This window comes from Etheostoma spectabile, chromosome 14 (genome assembly GCF_008692095.1).
Source record: "Etheostoma spectabile isolate EspeVRDwgs_2016 chromosome 14, UIUC_Espe_1.0, whole genome shotgun sequence".
Lineage (NCBI taxonomy): Eukaryota > Metazoa > Chordata > Actinopteri > Perciformes > Percidae > Etheostoma > Etheostoma spectabile.
Genome location: NC_045746.1, coordinates 3,074,887 through 3,093,256, shown reverse-complemented (window position 1 = coordinate 3,093,256; position 18,370 = coordinate 3,074,887). Strand labels below are relative to the sequence as shown.

Here is an 18,370-nt window from a genome sequence, read left to right as displayed (position 1 = left end):
CTTCCGTTTTTAAGTAAAATCATTGAAAAAGCAGTTTTTCAACAACTCAACCATCTCAACATCAACAGATTTGATACCTTTCATTCGGGTTTCCGACCACACCACAGCACTGAGACAGCTCTTGTCAAAGTCTTCAATGACATAACACGACAATGACAGCAAAAGAGGAACGATTAAAAAGTCTGCGCTCAGCTTCAAACAACAATGTTAAAAACAACAGACAAAGCCAGAAATCTTGGTGTAGTCATGTACTCTGACCTGAATTTTAACAGCCACATTAAGACAATTACAAAGTCAGCCTATTATCACCTTAAGAATATTTCAAGGGTTAAAGGACTTTTGCCTCAGCCGGATTTGGAAAAACTGGTCCATGCTTTCATCTTCAGTAGACTTGACTACTGTAACGGTGTCTTTACAGGTCTCCCTAAAAAAAAAATCAGACAGCTACAGCTGATTCAGAACGCTGCTGCTCGGGTCCTCACTAAGACCAAGAGACTGGATCACATCACTCCAGTTCTGAAGTCCACACTGGCTTCCTGTGCCTCAAAGAATTGATTTCAAAATACTTTTGCTAGTTTATAAATCACTTAACGGTTTAGGGCCAATACATTTCTGATCTGCTACTACACAATAACCCACCCAGACATCTCAGTTCGTCTGGGACAGGTCTGCTTAAATCAAGGCTGAAGACCTTTCTTTTTGATGTTGCCTTTCTTTGAATGACTGTTCATTTCTTTAATGTGTAATTTCTTATACTGCACTGTAACTTTTATTCTCTGTTTTTCACTTTTATAACTGTTTTTGTGTAAAGCACTTTGAATTGCCCTGTTTCTGAAATGTGCTATACAAATAAAGCTGCTTTGCCTTGCCTTGACACTCAGTTTGTAATATTGCAAATATATAAATATTGCAATACTTTGGGCACTAGGCTCAATCACCTTTTTCAGCAACAGATAGTGACTTAAAGGAGAATTTCGGTCGATTTCAACATGTAGTTCTGTTGTTTGGAAACTATACCGCGTTATCCTCCTGCTAGAGTTAGAATCCTAAAGGCTTAAACAGGGCAAGTTTAAACGCGTTTTGGCATAGACATTTAAAGAAATGGACCAACAGATCCGGTGTAAAGATATTTGCTGTCAAAGTGGCGCCAAAATGAATCGCAGTCAATGGAATACCTAATGGCGGGTGAGTGCTTTTTACTATTAAAATGGAACCATAGGAGCTACGCTTTGTGGACAGACGCTTGCCCCCTTGGTTTTTAGCCTCTAAACATGTTCAAAATGTGATTATAAGTGCCTACCCATGTGCAATAATTCCTTCAGAAGGAACACAGCAAATCTGACTGCTCTGTTACATTTTGGAATAATGGATTGTATGAGTTCAACAATTAGACTAGTGTTGACTTCACCGGAAAACAGGAAATAAACGTATGGTATGATAAAAAGTATGGATTAACACAACTTTTATGCCTTTCTGTCACATCTACTGCGGTCAGATTTGCTGTGTTCCCTCGGAAAGAATCACTGCACATGGGTAAGCACTTGCAATTACATTTCGAACATGTTTAGAGGCTAAAAACACTATAAAACTTGCCCTGTTTAAGCCTGTTGGGTGCCAACTCTAGCTGGAAGATAACACAGTGTAGGCAGCACCGATTGTTTTCGTTTTTCTTGCTACTGACAGCACATTAAATTTCCAAACAACAGAGCTATGTGTTGAAATTGACCGGAATTCTCCTTTAACAGACATGTATTTAAATAAAAATCTTTGAGATTACAGAAATAAAATGATTGATAGAACAATGTGCATTTATTGCAGCCAAGCAAAAAGCAGCCCAAACAAGAACATCCTAATAGTAATACAAATTGAAAATACGGAATTACTTACATTTACACAGGATATGTTAACAATGATACTTCAAACACACTCTCTCACACAAACAAACATGAGTCAAAAGTGTATAGGGGAAAAGTCGCAGTGAAAATGACTCTGAATCTCTCGAGGGCTGTCATACTCAGTCTTGACACAAGGGTGCACTGGAGAGCTGTCTGGAGAGGCAGGGCTGACCTGAGAAGACAGCAGGGATGCAGCCTTGGTTGGAGTTATCTCCGCTCTGAGAGAAGGCCGCAGGGTGGACACAGGAGGGAGGATGGTGATACTGCTGTTGCTGCTGCTGCTGGTGGTGTGTGTTCGGTTGTGTGATGAGTGCTGGGAGCTTGCCCGTGAGGGCCCGTGGTCCCCCCGGGTAAAGAATGAAGGTGGAGGCAGGGTGGTGGAGGAGGGTGGCTGGTAATCTCGAACACCTCCCAAGCTGCTGGGGTAAGTTGGAGGGCACGGAGTACGCTGGTGGATGGCTGGTTGACTGTACATGCTACTCCATGGGTACGAATGGTATGCTGTGATCCCACCTGCAAGGAAACACACGGAACAGAGATTTGACAATTGAGCTTTATTGGATTTAATTTATCTCTCGAGTTCAAGACCACACCTCAATCACCCCTTATCCTGTCATATGTTTATAAATGCTTACTTTTCTGTGCCCCACCAACGCTCCCCCTTTCTCTCTCAAAGTTATCTCTCATTGGTCCCTTGGTGTACGCTGAGCCCATGGTGGCGCTTCCCCAAAAGCCTTTCCCATCCTTCAGAAATCTTCCTACTACAACATTCTCATCTGCACATCTTTACTCATACATTTCATATTAAACACTTATACTGGTGTGTCGTGATGTCAGAGGGGTTGTGACTAAGACGCATACCATTTGTTGCATGTCTTTGCTCTCTCCCCCAATGTTTACTGTCTAGTTCTAATCTCATTATCAATAAAAGACAAAAATACCAAACTAAAAAAAATTAAAAGCAGTTAATGGTGTGATCCTTGATCAAGAAGTGACTATCTATTTTTATGAATAGATAATATTAGGATACTAGGACTCTTCCAGTTTAATCATCAGTGTAAATGATGATTATAAATATAGAAATATATAATTTGATATTATAGAAAATATCTGGTTCTTAGAAAAAAATAATCCCGATGTCTCACCATTATGACCGGCCGACTGCAGCAGGATTTGTCCTGCGCTCTGGGACTGGAAGTAAGGGTGGCCTCCAGTGGAGTAGGTCACCATCCCAGTGGAGTTCCCCCCAGGGCCAAAGGTCAGGTAGGAGGTAGGGTTGGAATCTGGAGGGTTGGGTGTGAGGTAAGGGGAGGGGGTGAGGTAGGCCACGCGGGGCAGAGATCCTTGAGGTTGGTGCTGGGACTGGCTGGTGGGGTAGGAGGACTGGAGCTGATAAGAGAGAGGGTTGTTCTGCTGGCCTGAGGTCATGTATTCAAGCTTCTCCCCAAAGTCAAATAGAGAACTAAGGACAAAAAGATAAATTTAGTCACAACAAACACAAACACACACCTATAAGTACATAATGTTTCTAAAGAGATGCCTCTATGGTATGCTCAGATACTTCCATGATCGATATAATGGTTATTTGGTCACTCACATCAACTAGCTGTCATCACAGCCCCCCCTAAAGAGTCATTTTACCCACATTACAACAAGGCCTAAGGGCCATTCACACATACAGACTTAAATGCTGAGACAACGATAAACAGTCCTTTAATTGATTAATTGTGTATGGGACTAGGGATGGTATTGTTTGGTTTTTACCGATACCGGTGCTAAAACGATACTTCTAAAAACGGTGCCGGTGCTTAAACCGTGCCTTAAGAATAGCTCAAAATGCCAGTCACCGACATTAAAGAACAAAGGTTACATTTAAATGATTTAAACTTCCAATTCATCACAAGGCTCAACAGTTTTAGGTAAATGCACCATCTGTGTTGTTTTTACAACTACGCCAGCTGCAGACTGTTGTACGTCCCGGTGTTGGAATCCTCTACATTAAAATATAGCCACACTTTACACCATTTAGCTGTCAGCATTTTAACTGAGTTTAATCCGGCTGCTAGCTACGGAAGTCAACACCATGCTGCCAAGTGTAACGTTAACTAGCATCACATGCAGTACACTTCTGTTGCCTCTAAGGTCTGCTCAAAGCATCAGAGATAAGCACAGGCATTTAAGTGGCACCAAAATCCGCATTGCTAGTCGGTCCAGTAGATACCGTTCGTTTACACACCCGTGTCATATTAGCACCGGGGTTCAGTACCCCCCCCTCAATGGGACCTGCAACACATACATACATTCTTAAGAAGAATGTAACAAACTATTCCGGAAACAAACTGTACAACAAGAGATAAACAACTTCGTAATGTGTAGTATATGGCAGCTATGTCAAAACAACTGTTCAGTTGGAGCAGAGTATGTAAACTGTGTGCTCAGCGCAACACACACTACAACTACTGCTTCATTAGAGGCCAGACAGTTCCTGCTACTTTGTATCTGTATACGCAGCATAAAAGTCTAGAGTCAGACATGCTAGAAACTCTGTGAAGCTGTATTTATGCAAAGCGCTGCTTTAAGGTAAATGCTAACGTCAGCATACTCACATACTCAAAATGACAGATATTGTTCACCATGTTCACGTCTTAAGTTTGCACATTGGCTTGAGATGGACAGAGAGGTCACTAAGTTTTGCAGGTATTTGATCATAGTATTGCACAAATTCAAATTTGCCTAAGACTTCTAGCGCCACTCCAACTCAGTGGAGGTGTATGCACATATGGTGAACAAATCAAGAAACATTATTAAATAAATAATTATTTTTCTTGATCGTTACAATGAAAATCTCTTACAGCAGTACTGGAACATGTATTGCTATTCATTGTTTTGTACTGGCTTGCATTGGGGGATTTCTTTAGAGCTGTAATACATAATTTTAGCTAAAACTAACAAAAATAATTTTACACAAAGCAATTTTTAAACTGAGACGTCTCCCATCATGATTTCTCAAATATTTCAGAGCACCAACCAAAACCAACTCCCAGCAATTACAGGCGCTGTCTGAGGCATCATTATAGCAGTATTTCACAGGATCCCAGCTCCTGTCTGCAACCTCTGTCCCCCTGTCATCTCTAGTACTCATTGCTGCCCTCCAAATCATCTTCTAGTATTCATGTCACAGTCTGTTGTGAACCGAGCTGACCTGGTGTCAGTCTGCAGAGATTGGGTGTCACGATGGGCCATGGCAGAGCCACCCTCCAAAGCATCCAGGAACAGAGGTGAGGTGTGAGCCAGGGTGTTAAGGAGAGGTGGAGTGGGGTTGGAATGGTTGTAGGTCATTGTGAAAAGGGGAAGACTGGCTCTCCGCAGGGGGGGAGGGCTGTACATGGGGCGGGGGTGGTATCCCCCCTGAGATGAAAGCTGGTGCTGGCCCACATCTCTCGCTCTGGATTGACCTTGGGGATGACACGAACAGATTTTAACAAAACAGATTTTTGTTTTTATTTCTTCTTATTCCTGTCCATCCCTGTCTGTCTGTTACTTGTTGTATGTTAAAATGTATCTTCTATGTACTGCCTTCTTGGGCACTTGTAAATGAGTTTGCAATCTCAATGAGATTCTTTTCCCTAGTAAAATAAAAAAATAAAAAAAATAATTAAAGCAACACTGTAGTTTGCTATCTGGGGAATTTTACTATCAACATGTAGGGTGAAGGTCCACTGAGCACTGTATACACGTAGCTCAAGTCAATTCATGGATTCTAACAGCATCAAGGTGTAGTTTCTCTTAAAGAAAATACTGCAAAGACTGATGGTTGGTCCAACTACAAAGTGAGTTAAGGAGTTTTAACGCCACCAATTACACCATTGATAATAAACTGAGATCAAATTTAGTTATGCAAAACAGAGATGAACATTTACGGGACTTTGGTAGCTACAACCAAATAAGGCCCTTCATCTCAACATGCATAACAAACAATCTTTAGGATTTTATTGTGACATGTATTGTAATGTTTATTTACCGAGCAAAGATTATTAAAACTTTAGCTGTGGAGAAGGTACCATTTGTCTGTAACATTTCACCATTTAGCAAACCCTAAATCCAGTTAGGTCAGGGAAATAGGATAGTTCCTCCGAAACCAAACTTATTTGGAATAGTAATTATGGAGCACAATGACCTAATAAGGAGCAAAACATTTTAAATAATTGTGTAAATGCATGTGAATTTCAATACTTGGGCTGTTAAGGCTGGCCAGCAGATTGCTGTAGGAGGGTGGAGTTTGGTTGGAATGGGTGGTGAAAGGTGCTGCAGGGGCGAGCTGGGGCAGCTTGGTGGCAAACTGACTAGAAAAACTGAAAAAGAGAAAAAAAATCACTTAAAAAATAAGTCAAATTACAATTACAAATACAAATTACAACAAATTACAAATTAAATACAAGTAATTTGCACCATGTGAGCCGTAAAAAACTACAAAATACAGACGGATTAAACCTTAATACCTGTTGGGTGCCAGGTTGGGATTGATTTGGTGATGTGGGGGGCTGCTGCTGCTGCTGCATCCAGGTCTAGTCTTTGCCGTGATGGAGCGCTCCACTTTCCTCCACTTAGCCCTGCGGTTCTGAAACCAGACCTGGATCACAGAATGTGAACCATGCAGAGTGAGACCATGAAATGGATATTAGGAAAAATGACAGAGGATAGTGTTAAGACAATGAAAAGTATGAAAAAGGTTGGTGAAAAAAGGGAGTCAACGCCAAGACAGGAAGGTTTCATTCTCTGTTTGCTACTCATTCATTCTTCACCAAATAAGCCATGGCAAGGAGTCAGGGAAAATTCTAACCATAATTCTTTGAGGAGTGACGCCAACTGAAGCTGCAATGACTTTCCTCTTCTCTGCATCAGGATAGTGGTCTTCCTGGAACAAGGCCTCTAAATGCTCTAACTGATCTGCACACATATGCACACGCACACAAACAAACACACACCAAATGGTCAACTATTTGCATAATCAAATCTGAACACACCTGGACAAACTGACAGCTCAGTTACCAGTACTGTAGAGTGTTCGTGTTTTCTTTTTTGGTGCGGGCTGAAGCAGGCAGCTGTCCACGGTTTCCAATCCCGGCAGCAGAGGGAAGCTCAAAGTCCGGCCTCGACCCCTGGTGCTGTACCGGACGGAGCGTCTAGTGGAGTAGATCTGCGTTATCTCCATCTGCCATAAACCACACAAATATTAGCTAATCTCAGTCATAATCACATTTCTGGTAAAGCAAAACAAATGTGTCACACCACAGGTACATGTGTCATTACCCATCCAGCCTAATATGAATGATTATAAAATCCCTAAGTATATAAAATCAGGTTTTAAAATAAGCAGTATTCTCTGCCCTGAGACGCTGGGGGTCCACGGAAGGCGCTGAGCCAAAACTGCCATGAGCAGTAATTGCTAGTGGGCCACGTAGTCGATTTGGGCTGAAAGACTGAAAGGTGTATTAGTGACAACTATTTTGCTTGTGTTTAAATGGTTGTGGCATTAAACAGAGTTGCGTATTCATATATTAATTGTATAAATTCATGTATTTATTGTATGCATAATAAATATGCATATGAAATACATGTATTTGAGACCATAAAATGGATATCAGGAAAAATGAAGGAAGATGGTGTCAAAAAAAATGAAAGGAAAAGGGATGAAAGGCTTGGTTAAAAAAGGGAGTCAACGCTGAGACAGTAAGGCTCGGTCTGGTTTGTAAATAAAAAAATACATAAATGGAGTTAAATAGGTATATAACAAACTAAATTCACGATTCAATACACAACTTTATCAGGATTTTTTTTTAACAGAATGAAATTACTAAAAAATATTCTTTTATTTATATAAACTGGGCAAGACAGATGTGTCCTCTTGTCATAAGAGACACTGAAATAGTATTAACTATATATAAAAAAAAATAAAAAATAGATTTTATTAATCCCACACTGGGGAAATTCCCTTGTAAAAATGGCTTGTTTATTGCTAAGGCCATATGGTTAAATTTAAGATTTAAGATTTAACCTTTGTATTGTCCTTCGTGTCACAGGGACTCGTTTAGTTTTTTTACATTTTGTATTAGCCTGGTGTTGTGCTTCAGGGTCCCAAAGGCCTTGGCGTTGTGGCCTCTCCCTTTGGGTCTCGGAGACCCTTGTTTATTTTCAAATGATCATACGTATGTTCTACTACTCCCACCACGTCCATCTGGTCCTAGGGACCCTGGAGGACGATATGAGGCTATTGGGATACACGTTTGAATACGGGACGGGTCTCTGGGACCCCGGAGGACGAGGCCACGGTAGCAGAAAAATGCGATTGAATACAGGTGGGTCTCTCTCTCTCCCTTTTTCAAACAAAACAAGCCAGCCCCTCCATCCTCCTCACCCGTCCTGTCCCCCTCCCTTCTGTGATTCCCAGAACTAACCCCCCCCAACTCCCACCCGCAAATCCTTCTTGTCGATTATTGGCTGGAACGCTGGAACACTGTTTGTGTATGCTTTGTGATGCAGGTGGGCACAGTTTGTTTTTGTTGTTGTTTGTAGACCCTGGGCTGTCTACAGAGACCGCGGCTTTTTACAAAGTGTTCTGGGGACAGGCAGCACGCGGATAGTGAGGAGATGTTTGTTGATGTTACAACAAATGTTCTAGCCTAAAACACGCGGGACATTGCTTAGAGCGCCTTAAAACACAGAAATAGCAATCATCTAACGTGATTAAACTTCTACGGAAAGGGGACTATCTAATTCCCAGTGAGGGTGTTAGCTAGCCTAGTTAGCTAGCCAGATAGAAAGGAGCTTTGGACAGTCACACAAGCACTAATTGTTTTTACGAGGTAAATAGTTATATAATAATTATAATATATTTAGCAGCCTATATTATTTTTGTCACAGAAGCAGTCTCTACTCTCCTGCGGTCACATTTCTACCTCTCTCACCCAGGTGAGGGAACGGTACCGCAGCATATTTAGCAAATACAAATATCTGTGAATGCACAGGCAATTTAGTAATATCCCGCAGTTGTGGTGGGGTTAGCATCCCGTCCTTCTTGTCTGAGACCAAGACCACACAGTGAAAATTCAGTCAATTTTGTGAGACCAAATACAACACTGCCAAGGTCTTTCAACACAGATTGAGACCGTAAACTGAGTGGGATGAAGAGAGGATGGCTAACGTCAGGCTTAAGCGTGATTTATCGTTCTGCGGACGCTCCATGCAGAGCTTTCTTTGTAGCCTACGCAAGTGACCTGAAGTATGTACTTGTGTGTTGGTGTGTGCGTCGAGCTGGCATGTGGTAACACGTGTGTGTGGGGAGTGTGGAAGGGAGATAGTGATTAGCTTCAGAGCAAGTAGCGACAATAGAGTCATAGGGAAATAAACAAAGTTTCTGCCCCGTGCTTTCTGGCCAAGGTGGGAAATCTGTAGCAGGAAAAGTTAACCCTCTCCTTGATTTCATATCGTCTATGGAGAAGGAGAACCAGGAAATGAGTTGGGTGAAATGCAACGCTACCTAGCCACGGTCGAGCGACGTACGTTACCGCAACATGTAGTTAAATTTTTCCAAGAGGTGCACGCCAGGCTATGGCGTAGGGTCCGGCATCTTCACGTACCAACGTATGTAGCAATGGCGTAGATTTTACGCAGAAGTATAAATCAAGCTTTATGCAAACTCCTTATTGGCTGTTACTGTGTAATATTTTCCCCGCCAATGTATGGTCTTTAGTAAACAAAATTGAGGATATTCAGCTGCGGATCACCACTCATAACTGTATTATGGACTGCAACATCATGATTTTTACGGAAAAACATAACACCAAAAAAGAAACAAAGATGAGGAGAAATTAACTAAGAAAATTGTCTTTGAATGGCAACTTCAGTTAAAATTCCCTTTCAGATAGTTCTCTCGACAAGAGTAAAGTTTGCATTTACTGTCCATGTGAACTGAGTTACCACCGAAGTATGTTGAGTCACAAATACCTCTTGAACATTAAAAATGTAATTAATAATTGATCTGCAATTATTTTCTGAAATGATCAAAGAATTGTTTTGTTTACTTAAATGTGAGAATATAGAAAAATCCCCATAGCAATTTCTCAGAGTCCTATGTATTGTCTTCACATTGCTTCCTTTGTGAAGATTTATAATAATTTAAGAAAAAACAGAAACTCCTCACATAGCTGGGACTTCTTCCTGGTTACTTTTATTTTGTAAAGAGTGAAGTTTGAAATCAGTGGAAATGTATTTATGATTATCTATGATTCTGGGTGGAGGGCAGAATACAAAATACATATTACTTCATGGTGTACAGTAGGTACAGTCATACTGGCAAATAATGATGAAATCCCCTTACATATTTTCACAGTAAGATGAAATGATTTGACACAGTTTGACATTCTCCAAATCTGCAGGTGGTTGTTTCAATGTTTTAATGAAGCTATTTCCCCTACTGATATCCCACTACACCATACACTGAGCCAAATATTCAAATCCTGGATGCTATTTTCACAGCTGCATCATTAATATTGCAGAAGGTTGTAGGTGTGTATCATTTCATACGTATTACACTGTAATTTGTCATGACAGATAAGTTATTATTAGAAACCTGGAGATCTTCACATGCAAACATGTCTATTGGGCTGAAGAAGTTAAACCTCATGCTCTGCCAAACATTAGTCAAACCCATAGATGTTTGTTTTAAAGTATTACAAACATCACAAAGTTACCAAAGATCTCAAATCTGTCAGTCGGAATGTTGGAGAAATAAGACTAAAATGAAGCAGCAGACATGCATAATATTTCCATTGGATTGAATAGTGCAGCCATAAAAGACATGGTTATTTTAGTAAGAATATTTTAATATTATATAACCATCATGTAGCCTAAATAAAGAGCTTCCACCATGTCTGATGCTATCCAACACAACTGTTGACATAAAGTCTACTTTTATGATGCCTATAGTGTCACACTGTCATAGACGTGTTAATAAATTATATGTTTAAGCACTAAGAGCATAGGTAGTTGTGGTGTTGTACTATCATTTCTGAGTTTCTAATTCCTGCACCCCCCAGGAATGTAAATAAGGATAAAAAAACATTTACTGTATGTTTTATACCTTCTAATTTCACTGTATGCTAGGTTATGTTTTTCTGTTACTTTTTGTAAAGCACTTTGGATACCTGCTGGTTGCTCCAAAGTGCTATATAAATAAATGTTGATTGATTCATTTGAAAACATCCTTCAATATAAATGTAGTCCAGTATAACACAATCTGTTACTATGACCTCACTAACAAACACATTGTGTTTTGGACAATGCTGGAAATGTATAAATGTCCAACAATGTCCCCAAAAACTGAACATTATAAACTTCATAAAAGGTAGACTTGGCAGAGCTGGTCTATTGAATTGCAATTGAATGTACATGTGTATATAAAAAAGTTGCACAAAGCACATCAGTAAATCCAGAGAGAGCTGCGCAAAATCTGATAACATCCGTCGGTTGGGTCTGAGGACTACAAGTTTGAAAATTAAACAAATCTGGGATGTGGAGTCAGACAGAAGTGAGTTTACAAGACCTCTGTAGCAGCTACTCATCTCTGCATGAGGCTTGCTGCTCAAGGCTACATTAGCTGTAACTAGCATAAACACTTGAATAATTGACCCAACTGTCAAAAGTCAAGTAGCATTATGGGTAATCAGAGATGGGAAGTAACAAAGTACAAATACTTTGATAGTGTACTTCTATATCAGTACTTCTACTTAATAACGGAAAGTGAATACTTTTGTCATCTCTGTGGGTAATGTTGTACCAGGTTTTGACAATGAAGAAGAATGCATGGAAAGAAAAAGACTATATTTCTGGTTGTGCTGCTTCAATTTTGGTTACTTTTTTAAGATGTCCACCATGATTCTGACAATATTATGGGAGTGCAATGCTAAATCACTGGAGTACCCTCATAAGGGGAAATAAAGGTGCATTGAGGAGTTAAAAAGTTCTGGAAATATAGTTCAGGTACAATATTGCTCACTTTATGTTTGGAGCTCGTCCAGTGAATGATAAACAGTGACAGTCTATTCTTACCTCGAGAGGCTGTGGGCCCTGCTGGGGGGGACTGGGAGGCCTTTTTGTCCCTTGAGACTGAGGAGGTGCAGGTTGGATCGAGACTGGAGGTTGTGAGGAGTACAGCAGGGGAAGAGGAGCTGAAGGGCAATACAGCCCTGGACCCCCACAACCAAGGTAGACAGGATCAGACAGGTCGCTGCTGTTCATCAGTCCAATGGAAGGCTCCGAAAGAGCTGAGCTCTCCTCTGAGCTCATCGCTGACACCTCCTGTATCTGACTCTCCTTTTTCTCCTCAAACCGCAACTCACTTACAGCTTTTAAACTTCTCTTGTTTCTCACTCGCTCACTTTGCTTCTTACCTCGCTTCTTCCTACTCTTTTTCTTTTCATCTTTCTCTGCTAGACTTTGTGTTTCTCTGTCCTGTTGCTTATCAGCAGTTGTTTGCTTGTTGTTATCAATCTTGACTTCCATCTGCACCCCCTGTGCCTCTTCCGCTTCCAGCCTACTCTCTGGCTTTACCTGCTCCTCTTCTTCTCCTTCTGTCATTACCAGTTCCTTTTCTGACACAACGTTTTTTTCTTTCACCTCCTCCCCCTCCACGTCTTCTCGGTCAGTCTCCTCTCCTGCCAGTTCCTCACACAGAAGGCTTGGACAGTCTGAAAGTGTGAAGCAAGAGGTTTTTTTCTTTTTACTTTTGTCGAGGTTCTGTAAACCCTGGATTACTTTCATTTAGATAACATAGGTCAGTAAGTTATTTGTACTCTGTCTTAAGAACACCTACTATTACTTAAACCAGAAAATTATAAATAACTTTGTACCATGTACCAGAATGCTGCAGCCAGAATTTTTAACATGGACTAAGAAAAAAATCCATTACATATGTCCTTAAATCATCAAATTAGCTTTTGGTGCTAAAACTGACTTTAAGGTTTCTTATATCCCTTTAACAGCACCTACCAGGGTTGGGCTAGGATTGTTTGATCAGAGTTCAACCCTCCTTTTGGAAATTAAAACCAAGCCAGTCTACATGGGTATAATACAATACAGACCTTACATGGGTCAACCCAGGTGCAATGCATAACACTTACCTTAAGTGCTAGAAATGGGCGGGGCTTTCACATCATATTCAGTGAACAGCTAACATCACATACTCCAGTAGAACTGTTTTATAGCTACTTGAATCTATCATTGTACAGAGAGATAAATTAAGCTTAGGCTACTTTAGGATTGTTTCACATGTGATTACGTTCTATAGCACAGTAAAATAACCATCACAATTCTTAGATGATTTTGTGCAGATCATTTCTTCTTCTCTGCATATTTATTGCAGCAGCTGGACAAGGAAGTAGGTGACTATGGTATTGATTTTTTTACTATTTTAAGACAAGCAGAGAACATTTCTCTTTGCTTGATTTTATTAAAAGTAAGTTGGGCTTTGCTGTTGGCTTTTAACTAATTTAAAAAAGAAGACAAACAAAAAAAGAGAGAGATTCACACTACCCAGCAGCTGCACTAAACTGCAAGCTGGAAACATCTTGTGCCAGAAAGGGTGTAAGAGCAGCGGTGCAGAGAGAATTAAACAAAACTTATTAGCATACGTTTACGTTCTAATGCTGGGTCCGCTACCATTCTGCCGGCAGACTAGTGAAAATCCGGGCACCCACTGCCAGCCGACTGATTAATTAAACCGCTCCTGTGTGCTGTTGTTGAAGCTGCCCGTAAAAACCTAGTTATATATAATCCATCACAGTGTGACACATTTTTGTTGTTTTGTCAAAATGTGCGGCGAATATTGGTGGCTACTTGTGACAACTGCCCCATTGTCTTAGTAAACCTATCACATACAGTAATTTGTGCCACCACAGCTGTTAGCGCCCAGGCCGTGCACAATTCACACTGAAATCGACCCTAGTCTACCCACATCAAACCCACCTTGCTACCTGAGTTGCGAAGCCGAGTAGGGTTACCCGATTCAAACACAGAGTCGACCTGTGTATAACCCTGATTGAGCCATTGGTGTGAAAGGGGTATTAATCTGCTTTGGCCTTGCTCCACCATAAGTTAGATATACTTAAGAGATATGAAAGATATGTACAGAGACTCAATTAAATTTATTCAGTGAGTCTGCCTTTAGTTTAGTTTTAATGCTCCCAGTTGCTGAAATAGATTCCCTGAGGACTCTAAATACTTAAAAGCAGCCTTAAAACCTTTTTTTCTGCCTTTTTCAATAGAGTATTACAGTCTTCCTCTGTGCTTCTTGTAAACATCTATGTAATAAATATTATTTTTAGTAATAACATTACTGTCTTATTGTTTTTTTTGTATCTTTCTTCAATCTTTTTTGTTTTCTTCTTAATCTTTATGTGAAGGACATTGAGTTTCCCCCCAGAGTTTAGAATTTGAGATTTACAGTAAATATTAAGCTGAGATGCTGTAAGTTAAGTGCAGGGGTGGAAGTAAATTTATTCTTGTTACAGTGTTGTGCTTTGCTAGATTTCAAGTTGCACCCATTACAAGAGTAAAAACAAAAGTCACATTCAGTTGTGAGAATGTAACACAAGAAAGGAGATAAATCCTGAGGGCAGAGTTTGATAGAGGTGACACTCTGCACTCAGCTGACACTAGCCGTCAGCTAGTCTGGATTAACGATAGTACATTTCCAGGATGGTTGTCGCCACTGATGTCCCTTTGCTTCTGCTCTCTGTGTGTTGTTGTTCTTGAAATCTGTTTGCTTCGAGAAACAGCAAACTTTGAGCTAGCAAGCTACACGCTGAAAATGGTAAGTTTTTAAGAAATTGTGGATTGTGCAACAAGGCAGACCTGCTTGATTCATTTCAAGGAATGATTGTAAAGATTCACAAAGAAAATATATACGGCATTTGCTATCTAACTGGAGCATTTTGGGACCAATTGGTGGGGATTGCTAGCCTGGTCCTACTAGACTCTCTTACATTTCAGTTGTATAAAGAGTCTGGCCACTCTCCATTGACAAGTGTTACTTCCTGGGACCAGGTTGGCTCAGTTGGTAGAGCAGGCACACATGTACATAGAGGTTTATGCCTCAAGGCAGGGGTCCAAGGTTCGAGTCCAACCTGTGACGATTTCCTGCATGTCTTCCCCTTCTCATTCTCCTTTCTAAACTAAACAGGGTGAAGCAGCTTTCAGTTTCTATGCTCCTCATATCTGGAATAAACTCCCAGAAACCTGTAGATCCGCTGCTACTCTCAGTTCTTTTAAATCAAGGCTGAAGACCTTTCTTTTTGATGCTGCCTTTCTTAAATTAATGCTCATTCTTTCTATGCTGCACTGTAACTTTTATTCTTGTGTTTATGTGTCCTAAGTTTCTATTTTGTTTTTAACTGTCTATTCAGTGTCTTATTGATTTTTAATGCTTATGACTTTTAACTGTTGTACTTGTGTTTATCTGTTAATGATTTTGTGTAAAGCACTTTGAATTGCCCTGTTGCTGAAATGTGCTATACAAATAAAGCTGCCTTGCCTTGCCTTGCCTTCTCACCTCACTGTACTGTCCATTAAAAGGTGGAATCGCCCAAAAAATAATAATAAAAAAAAGTGTTAACTTCCTTGAAGGCGGTACTCTGTTGCTTTGTTTAAAAACTATTGGATCTGCCACCGAGCTCTGGAGCTGCCATAACCAATCACTAACGTTTGGTCGTGATATCGGCTTAGCATTGCCAGCGTTCGCCTTAGCCAATTCATTTACCACTAACGGAGCGAGCTGGAAAATCAAACTTTTCCCAAACCCCGTGGGGAGGAGGGCGACAACATCATGGCCACCAACAAACCGCCGCCATTATGGAACTACAACTCAAACTAGCATACAACCTCAATGTCATTGTTTTTAACCACTCCCTCTGTTCGCTGATTAGACAGTTAAAAATTGGGAGTTTGCCCCTTTAAGAAGCAGGAACAAGGGAAGTTTTTTTGCATTTTTGTCAACAAATGTGATTTATGTACTTTTAAAATATTTTATTAATGTTGGGTCTAAATAACTAATAATTTCTTGGGCCATTTGTTAGAGGGGACATGGACACATCCTCTGTTTAAATCCTGTCTTTAAATCCTGTCTATGGCCATGTTTCCAACAATTTAAGATATTTTATATCTGGGGGCAAAACTGCCTATAGTGTAAAAAAACTACAAGTTAGGAGTTATTTCTTTCATATTTCATGTTTCATACGGTGACCTGCAGGTTGAATAAAAACTGATATACGTCATCCTCACAAGAACCTGCTGCCTGCAGTGACTTAATTAGTGTCCCAGCTGTGCAGCGCCTCGTGCCACCTCACCGTACCGTTAATTAACTCTCAGCTGCGAGTTGCAGCTAAACTAGCTAACCTGTCCCCATCTACAAACACCGGGTCGGGAATGTTAATAGCCGAGTTTTAAATTCCTAAATTGTCTCTGTGGAGCTGAGCAGCACGGGGAGCCTCACCTCACAAGAAAGATTATAAGCTTTAATTACACCCAGAAAGTTTTAAAAGTCTTTCAAAGTTTACAAAATGACACAGAAGTTGAGTAGCCTAAAGTAGGCTATGTCTTTGGTGGAAAGGTGAAAATTGCCAAACCAAGCCAATGAGAAAAAACATTTAATGTGAGCCTATATGGCCTTACCAAAATCCTCAGCTTGATCACAGTCGTCGTCCATTGCAACGGTCAAAACCAAGAAACTTAGTACTAATAATCAATTAAGCAACGCAGGGTAACGAAGCGAATTGCTCCTGGTCTGGAGGCTAATGAGGCTGATTGAATGATTAGCTACCTACCTCAACAGTGTGACGGAAAATTATCGCGTGAAGGGTGAAACTGAACCAGCCAATCAGTGACCAGAAAATGCCCAATGAAAAAACTGTAGCCTCTGAGAGATAATCATGTGATCAATTTTACCCTCAATTCACATTCTTTAAGAAAACTATTGTTTTAATTCACTGAACATGACAGGAATGTTGACTCTCCGTTTTACTAAATCAATGTATTTGTTATTTTGGCCAACTTTTCTATTTATAAATCAATATTTACAAGTTTACTGAGCTGATTATCTATGTCAAACAATAAATTTAAGATATACCTAATTGTGCCAACAAAAAGATTGTTAAAACACATACACCTGTAAACTTTACAAGGTTGTCACTTATTAATTGGATGGCGTGTTGATGCATCAGTATTAACAATCTTATTTTATCATATATAAGATTTGTCACAGGGGCATTATTACTGCAGGAGTATAATCTTACTTGTAAAACTTTATTTTTATATGGAGTAGTTTTACATTCTGTTATTGGTACTTTTACTTCTTCCACTACTGATATTCATAATACATGTGGCAGTGGGACTCAGAAGTGCATTTTAAGGGGCTCCTTATAACTTCCATGGTACTACTGAAATAGTGAAATATACAAATTTTGTTGGGACTCATATCTCAATAAAAGTGACTGTTATCATAATTTGGTTATTGAATAAACCCTAGCCCAATGTTAATAAAAGACTAGATCATTATGACTATCGAGTCATGTAATCCATTATAATTTGTTTTAGGGTTTCAATGCAGGTTGACGCCACTTAAAAAAAAGAAAAAAACATTCAGACGTGTATGTGCCCTTAAATGTAAAAACAAAAACACTTCATAAAACTGAAGTGAAGGCTTCGCGGCTGAGAGTAACAAGGCTCTTGGCTTGGGACCCCTTAATACAAAACAATGCCTACTTAACAAATGTACCCAGTTGTGACCAGTTCAACGAGAAAGTGATGTTTATATTTAGATATAAATAAAGGCCTTCAAAGTTGAAAATGTGCAGCAACTTACAAGAAAAAAAAACAAAAGGTTAAGCGTTAAGGTAAATTGAATGTCCAGAAAAAAAATAAGCAAGGGTTTGTGAATCTGAAATGTTTTTGCTGCTCTCCTCTATAATAATCTTGTGACGTCTCTGAGTTATCCTGGGTGTCTTTATCGGGTCCAGTACCACAGATGGGGCACCACTGCTGTAAATTAACAGTACATAATGCTGATCTTTTGAGCTTCTTATTCCACAAAGACCTAAACGGAAATAACAGCTCACTATTATTCAGTTGTTTCAGTTGTTCCACCGTTACCCACCAGATGGGGTACTGACTGGACCCCATGCACTTCAATACCTTCTACCCTTCCCAAACAAAAAACACTCACATAAAACCCCTCTGTGAGAGGCACATTTCCATGTCAGCAGCCTAACTTAGCAAGGCCAAGACAGCTTGTTGTCTTCTTTGGATCCACGAAAATGCCATGTGCAGACTCCAAATCAGGTAACCTTGGTTTTGTCTGGTTTGATGCAAAGAATATCAATTGAAGCCCCATTTAGAAAAAAAAATCCTTTTCTGTGCTCACAAAT

At 40.0% G+C, this 18,370-nt stretch overlaps 1 protein-coding gene across 2 annotated transcripts; it reads right to left on the bottom strand.

The window, feature by feature from the left end:
- Positions 1-1,847: 1,847 nt before the first annotated feature.
- nobox (NOBOX oogenesis homeobox) lies at positions 1,848-16,854 on the bottom strand. Of its 2 annotated transcripts, none has more exons than XM_032535220.1 (9): positions 16,620-16,854; positions 12,003-12,640; positions 6,945-7,107; positions 6,736-6,842; positions 6,395-6,525; positions 6,129-6,247; positions 5,098-5,350; positions 3,041-3,357; positions 1,848-2,408 (listed from the first exon to the last, which is right to left on the bottom strand). In XM_032535220.1, exons 1-9 carry the CDS (start codon positions 16,651-16,653, stop codon positions 1,951-1,953), a joined length of 2,220 nt encoding a protein of 739 aa, XP_032391111.1. In that variant the 5' UTR covers positions 16,654-16,854; the 3' UTR covers positions 1,848-1,950. The 2 variants fall into 2 exon arrangements, with proteins under 2 accessions (XP_032391111.1, XP_032391112.1); XM_032535221.1 differs by lacking the exon at positions 16,620-16,854 and adding an exon at positions 15,237-15,241 and having other exon boundaries at positions 12,003-12,544.
- Positions 16,855-18,370: the final 1,516 nt, after the last annotated feature.